Source organism: Pseudophryne corroboree, chromosome 7 (genome assembly GCF_028390025.1).
Source record: "Pseudophryne corroboree isolate aPseCor3 chromosome 7, aPseCor3.hap2, whole genome shotgun sequence".
In the NCBI taxonomy this organism is placed as follows: domain Eukaryota; kingdom Metazoa; phylum Chordata; class Amphibia; order Anura; family Myobatrachidae; genus Pseudophryne; species Pseudophryne corroboree.
In genome coordinates this window covers 282,024,619-282,044,257 of record NC_086450.1, presented here as the reverse complement: position 1 = coordinate 282,044,257, position 19,639 = coordinate 282,024,619, and the positions used below count along the sequence as shown (strand labels likewise).

Sequence of the window (19,639 nt, the reverse complement as noted above, 5' to 3'; positions counted from 1 at the left end):
TGACCTGGCAAATGCTGAACTCATGGCCGTAAAAGATGAATTTAGGAAGTTAGGGACTGCTCTGTAGCAGGTGGCAACCACTGTATCTTTTTCAGAAGTATTGCCAGTACACAGAGGGGAAGACAGAACTCATCGCATCAGAAACTTCAATGTTTGGCTAAGGACATGGTGCAATGAGGAGAGATTTGGATTTATAGGCCACAGTCACACCATCTGGCAAGATAGGAGCTTATACAAAAGTGACGGCCTGCACCCATCTTCAAGGGGAACGGGAATACTAACTGAACAGTTTGGATGCTTCATCAAGAACTATTTAAACTAACAGAGGGGGCAGTGAACCAAACAAGAATAAAGAAATCTGTTCCCCCAACACAGAGGTATTGTTTCTGCAGGCAAAGGGAATAGGTAGCATATCCACAGCAATAGATGATAATTCAGATCAAAACCAAGTAAAAATAGGCAGAGAGAGGAACATAGCTAGGAACAGGAAAAGCACAAACAAAACTCTAAAAGCTATGTGTGCAAATGCTAGGAGCTTAGGAAATAAAATCCCAGAACTAATTGCAATAATGACAAGGGATGATCTAGACTTTGTGGCAATTACAGAGTCATGGTACAATGAAAATCATGACTGGGACATAGTTATACCGGGATATACTTTATTTAGGAAGGACAGAATTGGAAAAATCGGAGGAGGGGTAGCAATGTATGTAAAAAAATGCATAAATACTACATTAATACAAAGTATTGAAGAAAAAACTGAGGCCCTTTGGGTGACAATAGAAACGGGAAAAGTCGAGTATTTGTATTGGCGTGATATACAGGCCACCAGGTCAGGAAGAGGAACTCGACAAGTACCTATTGCAGGACATAACTAAAATGGCATTAAAAGGAGAGGTAATAATAATGGGAGACTTTAATCTTCCTGATGTAAACTGGGAAGTGTCTGTTGCTAGTTCCACTAGAAGTAGGGACATTTTAAATTCCCTTCAGGGAGCATCCCTCCACCAATTGGTGAGGGAGCCCACTCGGAAAGACGCTATATTAGACTTAATACTTACAAATGGAGACAGAATATCGGACGTAAAAGTGGGTGGAAACCTGGGATCCAGTGATCATCAAGCAGTATGGTTCAGCATAAAGACAGAGACTGACTCATCCCATACAAAAACAAAGGTGTTGGATTTTAGGAAGGCTGATTTTGTAGGGATGGGAAAATGTGTAAGCGATTCTTTGGTAGAGTGGAGGAACTTGGAAGCCGTGCAGGAGAGGTGGGAAACATTAAAATGTGCAATATTAAAGGCAACAGACATTTGTATCAAAAGTGTTAGGAAAAACACAAGGAAAAGGAAGCCAGTGTGGTTTGCAAAAGAAGTAGCAAATATTGTGAAAGCAAAAAAGATGGCTTTTAGGAAATATAAGCAGACACAAAATAATGAAGACAAAGAGATATATCTTGTTAGACAGAAGGATACTATGAAGGTAATCGGATGTGCAAAGGCACAAGCTGAGGAGAAAATGGCCCAGTCAGTGGGTAAAGGAGGTAAAACTTTTTTTAGGTATATAAGCGAAAGGAGAAAAACAAAAGGCGGAATAATAAAACTAAAGACAGACACTGAGAGTCTTGTTGAGGGAGACAATTTAATAGCAGATCATCTTAATTATTTTTGCTCAGTATTTACTACTGAAAGAGAGGGGAAGGGGCCACAGTTAAGTTTCGGAGATATTCAGGAAAATGACACATTTACAGAGGAGAAGGTCCTAACAGAACTCTCAAAGCTGAAAGTGGACAAATCTATGGGGCCAGATGGGATACATCCAAGGATACTAAAAGAACTTAAAGAGGTGCTGGTAGCACCATTGACAGAATTATTCAACCAGTCATTAGCTACAGGAGTAATTCCAGAGGACTGGAAAAGAGCAAACGTAGTCCCACTGCACAAAAGTGTAAGCAAGGAAGAGGCAAACAACTACAGACCAGTGAGTCTTACATCAGTAGTAGGGAAATTGATGGAAACACTCTTAAAAGAAAGAGTTGTAGATTATCTCAAATCCGGCAATTTACAGGATCCCAAACAGCATGGATTCACTGGGGGGAGATCATGTCAAACAAATCTTATTGACTTTTTTGACTGTGTGACTAAAGTGATGGATAAAGGTGGAGCCATGGATATAGCTTATCTAGACTTTAGTAAGGCTTTTGACACTGTTCCACATCGCAGACTGCTAAATAAACTTGAAAGTTTGGGATTGGATATTAGGATTATTGAATGGATGAGATCTTGGTTGAAGGATAGAAAACAGAGAGTTGTGGTAAATGGAGTGCATTCACAGGAGGGAAATGTTACCAGTGGAGTGCCCCAGGGATCTGTACTTGGACCAGTGCTTTTTAATATCTTTATTGGTGACATTGCAAATGGCATTAAAGGGAAAGTATGCCTGTTTGCAGATGACACAAAGGTATGCAACAGGGTAGACACACCAGGTGGGGTAAAACAAATGATTGAGGATCTAGGTAGACTAGAGGAATGGTCAAGAGTGTGGTAATTACAGTTTAATGCCAAAAAATGCAAAATAATGCACTTGGGTCTCAAAAATCCAAAGGCTAAATGTAGTATTAATGGCATTATACTGGAAACTACTGAGGAGGAAAGGGATCTAGGAGTCACTATTTCAGATGACTTAAAGGCAGGTAAGCAATGTAACAAAGCAATGAGGAAGGCTAGTCAGATGCTTGGCTGCATTGGGAGAGGAATCAGCAGCAGAAAGAAAGAAGTAATAATGCCACTGTATAGGTCATTGGTACGGCCTCATCTAGAATACTGTGTTCAATTCTGGAGGCCATATCTTCAAAAGGATATTAATACATTAGAAACTGTACAAAGAAGGGCAACTAAAATGGTGCATGGCCTACATCACAAAACATACCCAGAAAGACTAAGAAATCTCAATATGTATAGTTTGGAGCAGAGAAGGGAAAGGGGGGACATGATAGAAACTTTCAAATATATCAAGGGTTTTAACAAAGTCCAGGAGGGAAACATTCTCCAAATGAAGAGAAGCAATAGGACACGAGGACATGCACTGAGACTGGAGGGGGGGAGGTTCAGGGGAAATTTGCGGAAAAATTACTTCACAGAAAGGGTAGTGGACAAGTGGAATAGCCTCCCATCGGAGGTGGTAGAGGCTAAGACACTAGAGCAATTTAAACATGCATGGGATAGACATAAGGATATCCTTACAAAGAAATAAGGATCAATTAAGGTTAGAGATAAAAAAAAAAAAAAAAGGGGGGCAGACTAGATGGGCCAAGTGGTTCTTATCTGCCGACAAATTCTATGTTTCTATGTAACATGGGATCCATAGGCGGCTGCTGTGGACGCTCTGGCGGCGCTGTGGACTTACCAGTTCGTGTACCTGTTTTCCCATGGATTGGCCTCGACAGGCCTGGTATGCGGTCCTCCGTAGTATGTCTCTGGAGTAACCCTGGCATCTGCCGCTGCTCAAAGACCTTCTTCAACAAGGACTATTCGTCTATCCAGACTACAGTGGCTTCATTTGACAGCTTGGAGGTTGAGAGGGAAATTCTAGCCAGAAAAGGTCTCCCCTCCAAGGTGATTTCCACGATGGTCCAGACCCGGAAGGTGGTCCCGTCGAAATGCTTCCACCGTATCTGGCAGAAATGTCTCCACGTGTGAAGGTAGAAAATATGCTCCTGCGGAGTTTCGCATTGGTCATTTTCTACTCTTCCTACAAGCAGGAGTGGATAAGGGCCTAATGTTAGGCTACATCAAAGTCCAGATTTCTACTCTCTCTATCTTCTTCCAAAAACAACTTGCTGTTTTGCCTGAAGTTCAGACTTTTCTAAAGGGGGTTCTTCACATTCAACCGCCCTTCGTCCCTCCCACGGCTACGTCGGATCTAAATGTAGTCTTGAATTTTCTCCAATCGGATTGGTTTGAACCCTTACAAAGGGTGGTATTGAAATATCTAACGTGGAAGACTGTCATGTTGCTGGTGTTGGCCTCGGCAAGACGTGTTTTGGAATTGGGGGCGTTATCTTGTCAGAGCCCGTATTGGATATTTCACGAGAATAGGGCGGAACTCAGGACTCGCCCGCAGTTTTTGCCGAATGTAGTGTTGGTTTTTCACGTATGTCAACCTATTGTGGTTCCAGTGTTGGCTGACCCATCATTTGCTCCAAAGTCCGTGGACGTGGTGAGGGCTTTGAGAATTTCCGTCAAAAGGACTGCTCGTCACAGAAAATCTGACTCGCTTTTTGTCCTTTTATGATTAAACCGAGATTGGTCATCCTGCTTCTAAGCAGTCCATTGCTCGTTGGCTCAGGTTGACAATTCAACAAGCCTATTTCTTCGGCAGCTTTGCCACTGTCGACTTCTATCCAGGCCCACTCCTCTAGGTCAGTGGGTTCTTCCTGGGCGGCTGTCTGGGGTGTCTCGGCCTTACAGTTGTGCCGTTCAGCTACTTGGTCTGGTTCAAACACATTTGTGAAGTTCTACAAGTTCGACACTTTAGCAAGGGATGACCTTCAGTTTGGTCAGGCTGTTTTGAAGGGGTCTCAGCACTCTCCCATCCGTTTTGGGAGCTTTGGGACTTCCCCATGATACTAAAGTACAGTTCCCAGTATCCACTAGGACGTTAGAGAAAATAGGAATTTGATACCTACCGGTAATTCCTTTTCTCGTAGTCCGTAGGGGATACTGGGCACCCGCCTCAGTGCTTCGGTTTTCCTGCTTACTACGTTGTAAGTTGTCTTGGTTGGGTCTGCCGTTGCTGTCCCTGTTCCATGTTTGATTAGCCTTGCTAATCTTGTTGTTGGTTAGCATTGCTACCTTCTGTTTTTGGTTAGCATTGCTATCCTTCTATTGTTGCGTGTTGCTTAATTACCGCACCGCTGTTTATGTGTATATCCTTCTCTCAAGGTGTGTCCATCTCCTCGGGCACAGTTTTCCTAGGCTGAGTCTGCAGGAGGGGCATAGATGGGAGGAGCCAGCACACACTGTTAATTTCTAAAAGTGCCAGGCTCCTACGGACCCGATCTATACCCCATGGTACTTAAGTACAGTTCCCAGTATCCACTACGGACTACGAGAAAAGGAATTACTGGTAGGTATCAAATTCCTATTTCTCTTACGTCCTAGAGGATGCTGGGGTCCACATTAGTACCATGGGGTATAGATGGGTCCACCAGGAGCCATTGGCACTTTAAGAGTTTGAGAATGTGGGCTGGCTCCTCCCTCTATGCCCCTCCTACCAGACCCAGTTTAGAAAATGTGCCCGGAGGAGCCGGTCACAGCTAGGGAAGCTCTCCAGAGTTTCCTTAGTAAAAGTTATTTTTTTAGAGTTTATTATTTTACATGGAGGCTGCTGGCAACAGCCTCTCTGCAGCGAGGGACTTAGGGGGGGAGCAGTGTCCGCCCTGCGGGGTCTGAGCCACTGTCTCCGCTGACTGGACACTGAGCTCCAGAGGGGATAGATCGTTCCCCACCACAGGGGATCGCTCACCCCAGCAGCATGCCGCCACCCCCTTGCAGAGCTGAAGATTGTGGCGAGTGAGACACCGACCCCCCCTAGCAAGCGGGGGGGGGGGGGGGGGGCGGTGTGAAGATGGCGGCATTAGGGTAGGAGCGCAGTATTGACTGCGCTCCGGGGAGGCTCAGCGGTACATTGTGCGACACTGTGAGAGGCGCCCTGAGCCAGCGCCTGCACCCTACACTGGTCACTCAGCCTGTCAGGGTCCCCGGATCTCAGCCAGCATCAATCCTCAGGCCAGTATAATCCTATGAAGAGCGGAAGGCAGCTCCATTTTGGGGGCGGAGCTTCTCCTCAGAGTGGACCCAGCAGCGTTCAGCGTAAAGCGCCATTTTCCTGCCTGCACAGCGCTGTCCTGGAAAGAAGCAAGTCCCTCCACAGCAATCTCCAGCTATCTCACAGTACCAGGGGGTTGTAGAAGGGCGGGGGAGGCTGCAAAACGGCTGTGTAACCTATTAAGGTACACAGTCAGTGCTCATAAGGGGTCTCCCTTATATGTATAAAAGCGCTGTGTGTGTGGGTTGGCTCCAATCTCTGTGTCTCTTTTGCCATTCTTGGGGAAAAACTGTGTATATCGTGTGTGTGTGTGTGTGTGTGTGTGTGTGTGTGTGTGTGTGTGTGTGTGTGTGTGTGTGTGTGTGTGTGTGTGTGGCGTGTTTGTGGACACCAATAGCAATGTCCAGGGACTCTGTGTCATATGCTGCAGAGGATTTGTCCTCTCAAGATGATCCCATTCCATGTAATCAGGATTGCACTGATTTAGCACAGATCCAGCAAGGGAGCCGGAATGGTTATCCTCTATCAAAAGTATGATTTCTCAGATTTCACAGAGGGTTGCACAAAATGAATCTGCTACCCAGGTGCTGCAGAATATGGCAGTGTGGCCCAGTTCTGGTACCTCAGGTTTCCCCGCTGTGTACTCCCATAAGCGTCCTTTAGCACAAGTTATGCAGGATGACACAGATACAGATTCTGACGGTGATGATGGGGTACGGGGGACATAATCTCTAGCTAAAGGGGTGCAGTTGATGATAGAGGCTATTAGGGATGTGTTGAATATTAATGATACACCACCTGAGCAGGTTGAGAAGGCTTACTTCACTGAGAATAAGAAAGCCTCACTAACCTCCCCTTCGTCAAAATAATTAAATGCTATTTTTGAAAAGGCTTGGGAAAACTCTGAGAAAAAATTCCAGATCCCTAAGAGGGTTCAGGTGGCATTTACTTTCCCTGTTGAGGATAGGAAAAAATGGGAAAACCCGCCTATTGTTGACGCGTCAGTATCCAGACTTTCAAAAAAGGTGGTGTTGCCTGGTCCGGGATCTGCCGCCTTGAAAGAGCTGGCTAATCGTAAGATTGATAATATGCTCAAATCCATGTACACTGCTTCAGGGGCTATACTGCGTCCCACTATTGCCAGTGCTTGAATTGCCAAAGCTATAGTAAAGTGGTCTGGCACCTTACTTGAAGATTTGGATACTATGGATAAGGATGATGTTGGCTTATTTGTGTGCAACATTCAGGATTCAGCGGGATTTATGGTGGAATCCATGAAAGATCTGGGTTCCATGGCTGCAGGAATTTCTTCCATGTCGGTCTCAGCGCGGTGAGGACTGTGGCTACGTCAATGGTCTGCCGACACAGAATCCAGGAAAAGTGTGGAGTCCCTACTGTATACAGGTCAGGCTCTCTTTGGGGAAGCACTAGATGGGTGGATTTCCACAGCTACAGCGGGTAAGTCTCCATTTCTTCACTCAGTTGCTCCTGCTCCGAAGAAACAGTTTTCTTCACCTACATCACAGCCCTTTCGGACTACGAAGCCCAGAAAGGCCAGGCCGTCAGACACCTTCTTTTGGGGAGGTAGGCCAAAGTCCAAGAGACCCGCTACAGAAGGTTCCTAGGATCAGAAACCTATTTCAGGTACACCAAAGTCCTCCGCATGACTGTGGACTGCTGGTCCCGGAGGTGGGGCCGATGGGAGCGAGACTCGGGCAGTTCTGTCATGTCTGGGTGTTATCCGGCCTGAATCCCTGGGTGAAAGATATTGTGTCCCAGGGGTACAGGCTGGAGTTTCTCCAGTACGGAAGGTTTCATGCTCGGTCCTTCCAACTGGATCTCCTGGACGAGTGGTTAGGATCTCATCTGCACATGCACCTGAGAATTCGTCTGTCGCCAAAGGCCAGGTTTTCGCTCCTCTGGTGGCTCCAACTACCTTCTGGAGGGCCGCAGGTTCGGGATTCAGGACTGGATCCTTCTAACAACGGATGCAAGCCTCCGATGCTGGGGCGCAGTCACTCAAGGGGAGACCTTCCAAGGAAGGTGGTCAATTCTGGAAGTCGGCCTTCCGATCAACATTCTGGAATTAAGAGCCGTATACAACAGTCTTCTTCAGGCGGCCCATCTTCTAAGAAATCAGGCCATTCAAGTGCAGTCGGACAATGTAACAACAGTGGCTTACATAAACCGATAGGGCGGAACGAAGAGCAGAGCTGCCATGGCGGAGGTAACGAGAATCCTCCTTTGGGCAGAAAAACATGTTTGGTAGCTGTTCGCAATCTTCATTCTGGGATTAGACAACTGGGAAGCAGACTTCCTCAGCAGACACGATCTCCATCCGGGGGAGTGGGGTCTCCATCTGGAGGTGTTCAAAGACATAACAGACATTTGGGGATTACCCCAAATAGACATGATGGCCTCTCGTCTCAACAAGAAGCTTTGGCGTTATTATTCCAGGTCGAGGGACCCACCGGCAGTGGCAGTGGACGCCCTGGTGTCTCCGTGGGTGTTCCAGTCGGTGTACGTGTTTCCACCACTCCCACTCATCCCAAGAATCCTAAAGCTCAAAAGGAGAACAAGGGTTCAAGCGATCCTCATTGCTCCAGACTGGCCAAGAAGGGCTTGGTATGCGGACCTTCTGGATCTACTACAAGAAGAGCCGAGGCCCCTTACTCTTCGAGAGGATCTGCTGCAGCAGGGGCCGTTCGCCTATCAGGACTTATCACAGCTACGTTTGACGGCATGGGTGTTGAACACCTGATACTAGCTCGGAAGGGCATTCCGAACAAAGTTATTCTTACCCTGATACAGGCTAGGAAAGGATCAACGTCTAAACATTACCATCATATTTGGAAAAAATATGTGTCTTGGTGTGAGTCCAAGAGGTTTCCTAAGGTGGAGTTTCAACAGGGACGGTTTCTCCTCTTCCTGCAAGCAGGAGTGGATATGGGCCTGAGGTTGGGATCTGTGAAGGTCCAGATTTCGGCCCTATCCATTTTCTTCCAGAAACAATTGGCTGCCCTCCCTTAGGTTCAGACCTTTTTGAAGGGAGTTCTGCACATCCAGCCTCCCTTTGTACCGCCTACGGCGCCATGGGATCTTAACGTGGTGTTGCAGTTTCTCCAGGCTGACTGGTTTGAGCCTCTGGGCTAGCTTCTCCCTCTATGCCCCTCCTACCAGACTCAGTTTAGAAAATGTTCCCGGAGGAGCCGGTCACAGCTAGGGGAGCTCTACTGAGTACTCTTGGTAATAGTTTTATTTATTTCTTTCAGGATTTTTTGTTTTACAGGGAGGCTGTTGGCGACAGCCTCCCTGCAGCGTGGGACTGGGGGGGGGAGCAGTGTCCGCCCCGCCGGGTCCTGAGCCACTGCTCCCGCTGACTGGACGCTAGCTCCGGGGGGTCCGATCGCGTCCCGCCACAGCGGAACGCTCGCCCCAGCAGCCGCCCCCCCCCCCCCAGATGCTGAACATGGCGAGTTAGTCACTATACCCCCTTGCAAGCGAGGGGACAGTGCGAAGGGGGCGGCTATTAGGGCGGGAGCGCGGCCTTGACCGCGCTCCTGGGCGGCTCAGTGTACCTTGGTGCGGCGCTGGGGGGCCTGCTCCAGACCCCCACACTGGTCATCTCCTGACGGGGTCTGCGGATCCAGGTCAGCCACTGTTCCTCCAGGCCAGTATAATCTCTTTACAGAGCGGGAAGCCGGCGCCATTGAAAGGGGCGGAGCTTCTCAGAGCGGATCCAGCAGCGTTCAGCGCCAATTTTCCTGCCTGCTCTCACTGCCAAGTGGATCCAGGTCCCTCCAGAGCAATCTCCAGCTATCTGTACGGTACCAAGGGGGTTGTAGAAGCGGGGGGGGGGGGGGAGAGCTGTATACAGGCTGTATCACCTATTAAGGGACACAGTCAGCGCTGGTTAGGGACTCCCTATACCTTTAATAGCGCTGTGTGTGGGTTGGCTCCAATCTCTGTGTCTCTCTCCATTCTTTGGGGGGAAACTCTGCCTTCATAATACTGTGTGTGTGTGTGTGTGTGTGTGTGTGTGTGTGTGTGTGTGTGTGTGTGTGGGGTAACATGTCTAGGGACAATGTATCATATGCTGCAGAGGATTTATCCTCACAAGAGGATGTGGGCCTGAGATTGGGCTCCATCAAGGTCCAAATCTCTGCCTTGTCCATCTTCTTTCAGAAGCAATTGGCTGTCCTTCCTGAGGTTCAGACCTTTTTGAAAGGGGTTCTGCATATCCAACCTCCTTTTGTGGCGCCGACGGCACCCTGGGATCTAGATGTGGTGTTGCAGTTCCTACAATCAGCTTGGTTTGAGCCTCTACTGGAGGCTGACATCAAGTTTCTCACGTGGAAGGCGGTCACTTTGTTGGCCTTGGCTTCTGCTCGACGCGTGTCGGAATTAGGGGATTTATCTTATAAAAGCCCTTATCTGATCTTTCATGAAGACAGGGCGGAACTTAGGACTCGTCCGCAGTTCCTGCCTAAGGTTGTATCGGCTTTTCATATCAACCAGCCTATTGTGGTGCCAGTGGCTACTGACTCCTTAATTGCTTCAGAGGCCTTGGATGTTGTGAGGGCTTTGAAGATCTATGTGCAGAGGACAGCTCGTCATAAAAAAACTGACTCTCTGTTTGTCCTCTATGATCCCAAGAAAATTGGGTGTCCTGCTTCGAAGCAGTCGATTTCACGCTGGATTAGGTTCACTATTCAGCATGCCTATTCTACGGCAGGATTGCTGTGTCCGAAATCGGTTATGGCCCAACTCTACTCGTAAAGTGGGTTCTTCCTGGGCGGCTGGCCAGGGGTGTCTCGGCTCTACAGCTTTGCCGAGCTGCTACTTGGTCTGGTTCAAACACGTTTGCCAGGTTTTACAAGTTCGACACTTTGGCCTCTGATGACCTCAAGTTTGGTCAAGCGGTCTTGCAGGAGCCTCCGCGCTCTCCCTCCCGTTCTGGGAGCTTTGGTACATCCCCATGGTACTAATATGGACCCCAGCATCCTCTAGAACGTAAGAGAAAATAGGATTTTAATTACCTGAAACGGTAAATCCTTTTCTCGTAGTCCATAGTAGTGCTTCGTTTTCCTGCTTTGGTGTATAGTTCAGTTCTACCTGGTTCCTAGGTAAGTTCTGCATTGTTTACTGTTTCGGCTGTTGCTGAGTTTTTGCGGCTTGTTAGCCGGATTTGTCTGTTGTGTGATCTGGTATGAATCTCGCCACTATCTGTGTATTTCCTTCTCTCGAAGTATGTCGTCTCCACGGGCACAGTTTTCTAGACTGAGTCTGGTAGGAGGGGCATAGAGGGAGGAGCCAGCCCACACTGTTAAACTCTTATAGTGCCAATGGCTCCTGGTGGACCTGTCTATACCCCATGGTACTAATATGGACCCCAGCATCCTCTACGGACTACGAGAAAAGAATTTACTGTTTCAGGTAATTAAAATCCTATATATATATTATTATTTTTTGCGCTGCTGTAAATAACGGACGCCTGAATACTGTATATTGCTGCTGCCGATGGGTGTGAATGCCGATTTTGTATCCATTTTTCTGCTTACACCCTCCTTTTTTGGTGTGCATATATCTGTAAAAAGTCCATGATTTGGGCACTGCAGTCAGTACTTTAGACTAGTTTAGCTGCTTTACGTGAATAAACCCTGTGCTTTTGGGCAAGATAAGTAATGATCGCCGAAAAGCAATTGAATAGCTCCATTCATTACTTAGCGGTGCACAAAAAAAACCAAATCACACTCAGTATGTTATAAATTCTAGAAGGGATGGCAAAGGTCAGCTACCAGCAAAGCCTCTCTGCTAATTTATCTTCTCAGGAGGAAATAAATCCCATCTCACCCCATACAGTACATGGCTATTAGATTGCCTCTCTGTTTATACAGTATTTCAAAATGATAACTGTGCTGTATATCTAGTGGTTCCGTTGGTATATTAAACGATTTCTAAACTGTTAAATTATTACCTGTATTGTGATAGAGCTGTCTAGGTAGCTCCGGTTTTGTCCCTTCTATTATCATGTCACCTCTGGATACCAGGTCGTAATGTATTGCTGAGAGAACTCAAAAGACACACACAGCCGCATGTCTCATAAGTAATCTGCTTTACTTTGGTCATCTTCGATATTTATACACACATATTGGCAGTAAATGATTAACACAATTATATAACTTCATATGCCCTTTGTCCTTCTGCTTATCTGGAGCTACATATAGATATTTTCCATTTCTGAAGAGAGAGCAGAGAGCAGGGTGCCAGATGCTCACTTTCACACACAATGTTATATAGAAACACGCTTTTATATTTTCCATATGTTCAAGCTAGTTTAATCAAATCTCTTTGTAATATTAAAATGAATTGCATTATTATAATTAAGAATGGTAGCTAAGCTTTTATCTCTATCATTTTCCCTCCTATTTATAATAATCAAACATTACAGGTTCATCTGGTATTACAATATGACATTACAGTTGAGCTACAAGGCATCACATAAACTCTACCTACAAGAGACTAAGCAAACAGTCTAGCTATAATGGTGCTAAAGGCTATGTTCCCATAGGACGGTGCTTGTCACTCTATCCCACGGAAGGTAAAGAACCGTTCACATCATATCCATTAAGGTAGACTGCTCACGGCTCCTTCTTGCCAAGCTCTTCTGTAGTTTACACTTTACAGATTTCTTTCAAGCTGAAAGGAAGGGAAACAAAGATAGCATCTTAAATTCAGATATATGCAATTTGCTAAAAAAACATCACTATTTCAACAATCTCCTTTGCATGTTTGCATTATTTCATCGTTCAAACTTAACTTGAGCAAAATTGCAGTGGAACCCAAGTTTCTCTTTCCTTAATTGACACAGAAGTGGGCGTGGTCAGAAACACTCGATATGGACCATCAAATCTGGGCTCAAGTGACTTTTTCACGTGTCTTTACAGATACACCCAATCTCCTGGTTAAAGCTTGTGGGGATTCAGATCTGCTCCTGAATCTGGGAGATAAAAAAACTAGAGAACACAGAGGTGTCAGTTTCTTCAGTAAGAACACTTTAGCATCCCTTTCTGGTTTCTGTGACACACTCACTAATCTGATACTGTAACTTCTGGTACTCCTTATCTGCAAATATCTTCTGAACTTAATTTTCTATCTATTGATCTTGCTGTAGCTTTTGCCATTGGCCAATAACTGAAAAATGTCTGTGACTATCAATACATCTTTGGCAGTTAGTTATAGTCAATTTGCAGTATGGAAAATAACTTTTGGGGATTGCTCCAAGGGTTGTCTTGACCTTCTGTCCTGGATTGGACATTTCCACATATCCAGCAGGCTTGTACAAACTTGGCTGCATCTGGATAAAATTCTGGAGCTATCCATCTTTTCTGTGACTAAGTTTCCCATCTGATCATTTCCCAGGTGTGTGAGTCCATGGCTGACTTAACACATACGGGGGTATAAGCTTCTGGGTAAGTATAAATTTTCTTCTAATTTTCATAAGTCAGTGTCTTCTTCTTGTCTGGCTCCTCTTCTCTGCCATGCTGCTTTTTCTTTAGGACCTGCTTGTTCCTGAAATTTCTTCAAATCCTGTAGATCAGGCATTTGAGGCTTTGCTTCTTTCTGTTACTTCTGTATGTGTGGTGTAGATGGCTACCTTTACTGGTTGTTTCGTTGCTTTCTCTTTCCACAGGCTTCTTTCTCACTCTCTTCTGCTTTGTTCTGAAGTTCAATCAGCATAGCATAATCAGGCATTTGGTCTGGCACTGGAATGGTTACTGTATAGGCTTGCCTTATCTGCTGGGGGCATTTTGCTGCCCTCTTTGCTTCAGCATCTTGCCAGATTGTTGCCTCTTGTTTCAGGAGTGTCATTTCTTCATGTGCCTGGATCTTCATTACTGCAACATTTTCTGTGGCCCTTGCAGAGCTCTCAACTGGTGTCTGATCAGGGAAGCACATTGTATGTCTTCGCCATTTGCCTTCTTGAAGCCTCTGCTTTTCCATATCTGGCCCACAATCCTGTGCTGGGATGGTAGGGATCCTGAGTCCACAACTTCATGTTTAGTGGTTACTGCGTATCCTGTATAAGGAATCCCATCCTCATAGTATCTTGAACCATCCACATAGAGATTGTGCTGTGCATCAGGAAGGGTTGTGTCTGTGACATGAGGTATTGGTTGAGTCTCTTGTTCCATCAGAGCCATGCAGTCATGGGAAAAATTTGTATTGTGAATATTTTCATCACTTTCTGCATTCCCATAGTTCATGTGGTCCTCATCATCCTGGTTATTCTGGGTACCATTGCTAGAGATATTATATGTCTCTCTTCTCCCTCCTTTTGAATCTAGAGATTCATACTCTGCTCCTTCTTCCTGCAATAGGGCTGGTAGTAGAGTTGCTGGGTTGAGGGTGGTGCATCTTTTGATGGTGACATTTGTGGCACTTAGTAGAGCTACTTCATACTTGGTGAGTCTTGCAGCTAATAAGTGCTTGGTTCTGGCTTGCTGTAGTATTTCAGTCACCGCATGTGGTACCTGAATGATCAGTTCATGATTAAGCACAATGTCTATGCATTTCTGTTTGAGGACTGCTGTTGCTGCGACTGCTCTGATGCAGGTGGGTGCTCCTTGGATAATGTTGTCCAGTTTGTTTGACAGATAAGCCACTGGGCGTTGCTTGCTTCCATGCAGTTGCGTGATGACTCCAAGTGCATGACCTCTTTCCTCATGGAATTTCTTCAACTTGCTCTGTGGTGTAGCTTGAAGCCTCTTTCTTTGTGCTGTCATACAAAACTTGCATGTAGATAAACTTCAATTGCTGCTTCAATGCTAGGCTTCATGATAGCTGGAATATTGCTGGTATACTTGATTCCTTGTGGGGTATACTGAATAGTAGCTTGCATGATGTTAAGGATATCAGCTCCCAACAAATTCACTCTTTGAAGAGGGAGGGGCTGTCCTCCCAGTCCTGTCCCATCGACATAGTGGCTGGTTAAGAGTTCTTCTGGGACGTCAGTTTTCTTAAGTACAGTGACTGCTGCTCCAGTGTCCAAAAGGCATTCTAGGGTGTTTCCTGTAGATAGAGTAAGCATAACAGTACCTTTTATGGGGTCAGTGTAGGTGTCACTTGAGTAGGTGGACCCCGTAGCAGGATTCAGTCATTCCTGTTGTACCGTGAAGGTTGGGACAGAGTCCTTATATTTCAGCCATGTCTGGTATTTTCTGCTTTTCTTCTTCTGATGACCTGAAACCTTGCACCAAAAACATTTACCAGTCATGTCTTCACCCTGCACATTTCTTGTGGTGTAGGGCCTGGAGTTATTTACACCTTTACCTTGATTTTGGACCTTATTTGTCTTGGTGTTAGACTGGGCAGCCTGCACTACATGTATAGTAACAGCTGGTGCTTTGGAAGTTCTCTTATCTCTCCTTTCTTTCTCGTTATCTTGAATCCCTTCTAGGACTTCTACTAGTGAGGTAATGTTCATCAAATTTGCTTCTGGTCGGACTGCATACAACTGCTGCCTGTATTCAGGTCTAAGTCCATTAAGGAACCTGGTCTTAAACAGTCTGGCGTTGTTAGAGTATTCCCTTATGCTGAGGTTTTTTTTGTACCAGATCAGGTTCAGCTGGTGCAGTGTCTCTGATTTGCTTACATCTGACTTGTACTCTATACAACAGTTGTGAGCCTGAAGCTAGAGTATAACGGTTAGCTTCAGAGGGAGCTGCCTTAATTTCTCCTCTATCACTATCTGCCTCCTGAGGAGCTATGGCAAGAAGCATATTATATTCACCTATTCCTATGGAAGCTCTAAGAATCTGTTCTAAATCAACCCAACACGGTCTATACACAAGATACACTTGTTTAATCTTTTTTTCAAATTCAGCTGGACTTTTTCTGATATCTGGTAAGTCATTTACAGTACGCATAACCTCTGAAGGGAGCCAGGGTATGTATTGTTCCTGCTCCACATATTCTGCAATATAACCTTCAGCCCCAGGTAACCTGTCAGTTGTATGTCTGGGATTAGCATGACTACTAACTCTAACAGGCATTACATTGTAATTTTTACGAGATATTCCTCTTGGATCTCTGTTAGGACTACTAGCAAAGTTCCACAACCTCCTAAATATCCCTGGAGTTTTTGGTTTAACATTTTGTGATTCACATGGTCCTGAATTTGGCTCTACCCAGTTACCACAAAAGAAACATTTTTCACTTCCCTCCGGAACACATCTCCCACAATAAAGACACTTTCTTTCAGGGTAGTGGATAACATCCCTAAGAACCAGTGTACCTTCTGGATTTTTTTTATAACTTAAAGTATTTTCATAACGTTTTTCAGGTGTCATTTGTTCTGCATATGTTGCTGAAGGAGTTAAAACTCCTGCTTTATCATGTGTCCTTGATTCTGCATGCATTGATACTGCTGAGGGGGCTGACCCCCCTTCCACATTCCCATCATTATAAATAGCATAACATGTTATTGTAACATTGGGTGGTGGTATTATATTAGACCTACAATCTTCCTGTCTAATTCTTTCCTCATCTTCCAGTTCTTGTGAAACAATAAGCCATATATTTACAGTGTCCAAATAACCTTTCTTTTGTAACCAGTGACTATCTGTGGCCTGGAACCTTTTCCAAGCCTCTGTATCTAAGATTCCATCCTTTGGAAAATTAGCTCTTTTAAGGATAGCGTTAATACGCTTAAATCCTCTCCTTCCCTCACGTTCTGCTAAGCGCTTCATCTTACTCCCTTTCCCTCCCATTGGGGTAATTAAGCCCTCTGGGTGTGGCCGAATCCACCTGCGGTGAAGAGGGATATGTCCTTGAACGAGAAGTATCTGTGTATCACTGGCTATAAGTTTTGTCTGGACACAAACCTTTCTCAGCCTATTTTTGTTTCTACTGAACTTGTCTGACTGTACTAAATCACATATACAATACATGCAATCTAAAACACCATATTCAGTCTTCTAACTTTTCTGACAACTTGTTGGACACTGCTGGTATTTTTAAAAAATGATCAGTAGGTTAATCAGCTAAGCATAAAGGATATGGTTCATTTCTATGCACTGACAACAATTGAGCATCCAAATGATATCCCACAATACTAGCAAATTCTGTTAAAATGCCTTTCCTATTCAGAGATGGTTATCTACGTTGCAAAAAACACTGGGTAAATCCTGCATAATAATGAACCTTGGTACACCTCTGTACCGCACACAATTGCAAACTAGGTACGCCTTTGTATACTATTCCAATTGTTCTGTGGGCGCATGCGCTAATAAGACATGGACACAGATTCAGTCATTCAGCATACATATAGAACATACAAACATATGACAACAACTGCAATATGCCTTACGCCTTATGCCTTAGCTTTATGTGCATTTTTCATTTGTGAGTGTTTAAACTGATTTCAATAGAGGTTATTTACTACAGTCCCTGTCTATCTGTTATTATTTTTATTATTAGTGTTGTATATTTTGTTAATTCTAATTCAGTAATTAAGTCTTTCTATTTGTCTATGCTGCAGGTTTGGAGGCAGATGTTGTATATGGGTATAAAACCAGATATTAACACCTATAACCTGCTCATTCGTGCCACCAGAGACTGTGGCATTGGAGATCCTAATGAGGCTTTTCATTTACTTCTGCGCTCCAAGGATCTGACACCCTTGAAGTTAAGTGCAGGCAAAGAAGAACAAGGTAAAAAAGGCAAAAGGGTCAGAGCAACAAAGGAACAGGGTGAGGAGACAAGAACACAGCAGCTGCTTCTGGACAATTCTGTAACTATCAAGGACCATAAGACCGTTATGGACCAACCATCTGAACATGAACTTGCGGAGATGAATAGAATATCTCCGTCTCCTGACATGCTATCACTTGATGTCTGTAAGGTCCCAAACTTGCTGGATCTGGCCCTAAATACGGATGATGTAATAACACTTGTGGATGTCAACACCCCATCTGCTAGATTTGCTCTGATTGGTGACTTGGACGGGATCCTTCAGAAAATGAAGGAAGACAAAGTATGCCCTACAATAAAAACCTTCACCCTCTTGGCTGAAGTAATGAAGCCTGATGCCCAGTCAGAGGCCACACTGCTTGGCATTATGGAGAGTTTCCAAATACAACCAGATCTGACTTTTTTTAATACTTTTGTGTTGAAGAGGACTAAAACGATGAACCTACAGTTTGCTAAGGTAAGAAATATTAGCCTCATGTGGGACACTTAAGAAACAAAGTAGCTTATAAAGCATGATTTACAGATAATGACTATTATTTCTCTTACGTCCTAGAGGATGCTGTAGTTCCATTTAGTACCATGGGGTATAGACGGGTCCTTTGGGAGCCACCGGCACTTTAAGAGTTTAATAGAGTGGGCTGACTCCTTCCTCTATGCCCCTCCTACCAGACTCAGTTTAGAAAATGTGCCCGGAGGAGACAGTCACAGCTAGGGTAGCTCCTAGGAGTTTTTCTAAGAGTTGTTAGGTACAGGAAGGCTGCTGGCAACAGCCTTCCTGCTTCTTGGGACTGGTCAACTATGCTAACGGGCTAATCCCGCTGTTAGCAGCACAAATACCTCAGGCCAATATAATCCATTAAGTGCGGGAAGACGCGCCATTACAGGGCGCGGGGCTTCTCCTCATAGCGGATCCAACACTCACCAGCGCCATTTTCTCCCTGCAAATTACACAGATGAGGACGCTGACAGGGAGCGCTGCCCTCCTTATAACTCCAGCATACCTCTGTGGTACCAGGGTGTTATAGACAGGGGGGGAGAGTGTTATAACATCTGTTTATACTATTAAAGTTATTCAGTCTGCGCCGGCCGTTTATTAACTGCCTATTGGGGCACTGTGTGGCTGGCTCCTTATACTCTGACTCTCTGAAGGTACTCTGGGGAAACTGTGTCTGACATTTTCCTGCGTGTGTATGTGTGTGTGTATGTGCATTTATCCACATTACCATGTCTAAGGGCTCTGTATACTGTGCTGCAGAGTGTGTATCTTCTCCTGAAGAGTCTATCCCATGTACTCAGGACTGCAATGTGCTTTCCCAACCTGTCGAATCCGAGCCCCCATGGGTGGATTCTTTAAGGCGCATGATATCACAGATTTCATCTAGGATGTCACATAATGAGAAGGAAACTCAGTTTTTGACGAAGTCTGTAGAGTGGTTACAGCATTGAGCTCCTACTCCCTCCCATACCCCACCTACATACCCTAAGAAACGTACATTTGCACAAATAATGCAAGTTGATACTGATACCGACTCTGATACAGGGGACGGTGATGGGGATATGCATGGGGGAATGCATCCCTTGCTAAGGGGGTGCAGCTGATGATTGAAGCCATTAGGGATGTTTTGCATATTACTGAGAAGGTATCTGAGCCGGAGGAGGAATATTATTTCACAGAAAATAAGAAATCCTCTCTCACCTTCCCTGCTTCTAAAGAGCTGAACTCTGTATTTGAAAAATTCTGGGAAAACCCAGAGAAAAAATTCCAGATTCCTAATAGAATTCTCATTGCTTTTCCTTTTCCTGAAGAGGATAGGAAGAAATGGGAAACACCACCTATAGTAGACGCTTCTGTATCTAGGTTGTCTAAAAAGGTGGTTTTACCTGTCCCTGGTTCAACCGCCCTCAAGGAGACGACTGACCGCAAGATTGAGACTACGCTCAAATCTATATACACTGCTACAGGCGTGTCTTTAAGACCCACTATTGCTTGTGCGTAGATTTCTAAAGCCATAGTAAAGTGGTCAGGCACATTACTAGAGGACTTAGATTCTATGGA

General features: G+C 45.1%; 1 protein-coding gene across 4 annotated transcripts in view; it reads left to right on the top strand.

Moving 5' to 3' along the window:
• The window catches only part of PTCD1 (pentatricopeptide repeat domain 1), a 115,920-nt gene that overhangs the window by 85,571 nt on the left and 10,710 nt on the right, over positions 1–19,639 (top strand). For all 4 annotated transcript variants that reach the window (XM_063934161.1, XM_063934162.1, XM_063934159.1 and 1 more), the window contains one exon: positions 17,372–18,040. In XM_063934161.1, the coding sequence (XP_063790231.1) occupies positions 17,372–18,040 (669 nt within the window). The remainder of the gene's footprint in view (positions 1–17,371; positions 18,041–19,639) is intronic.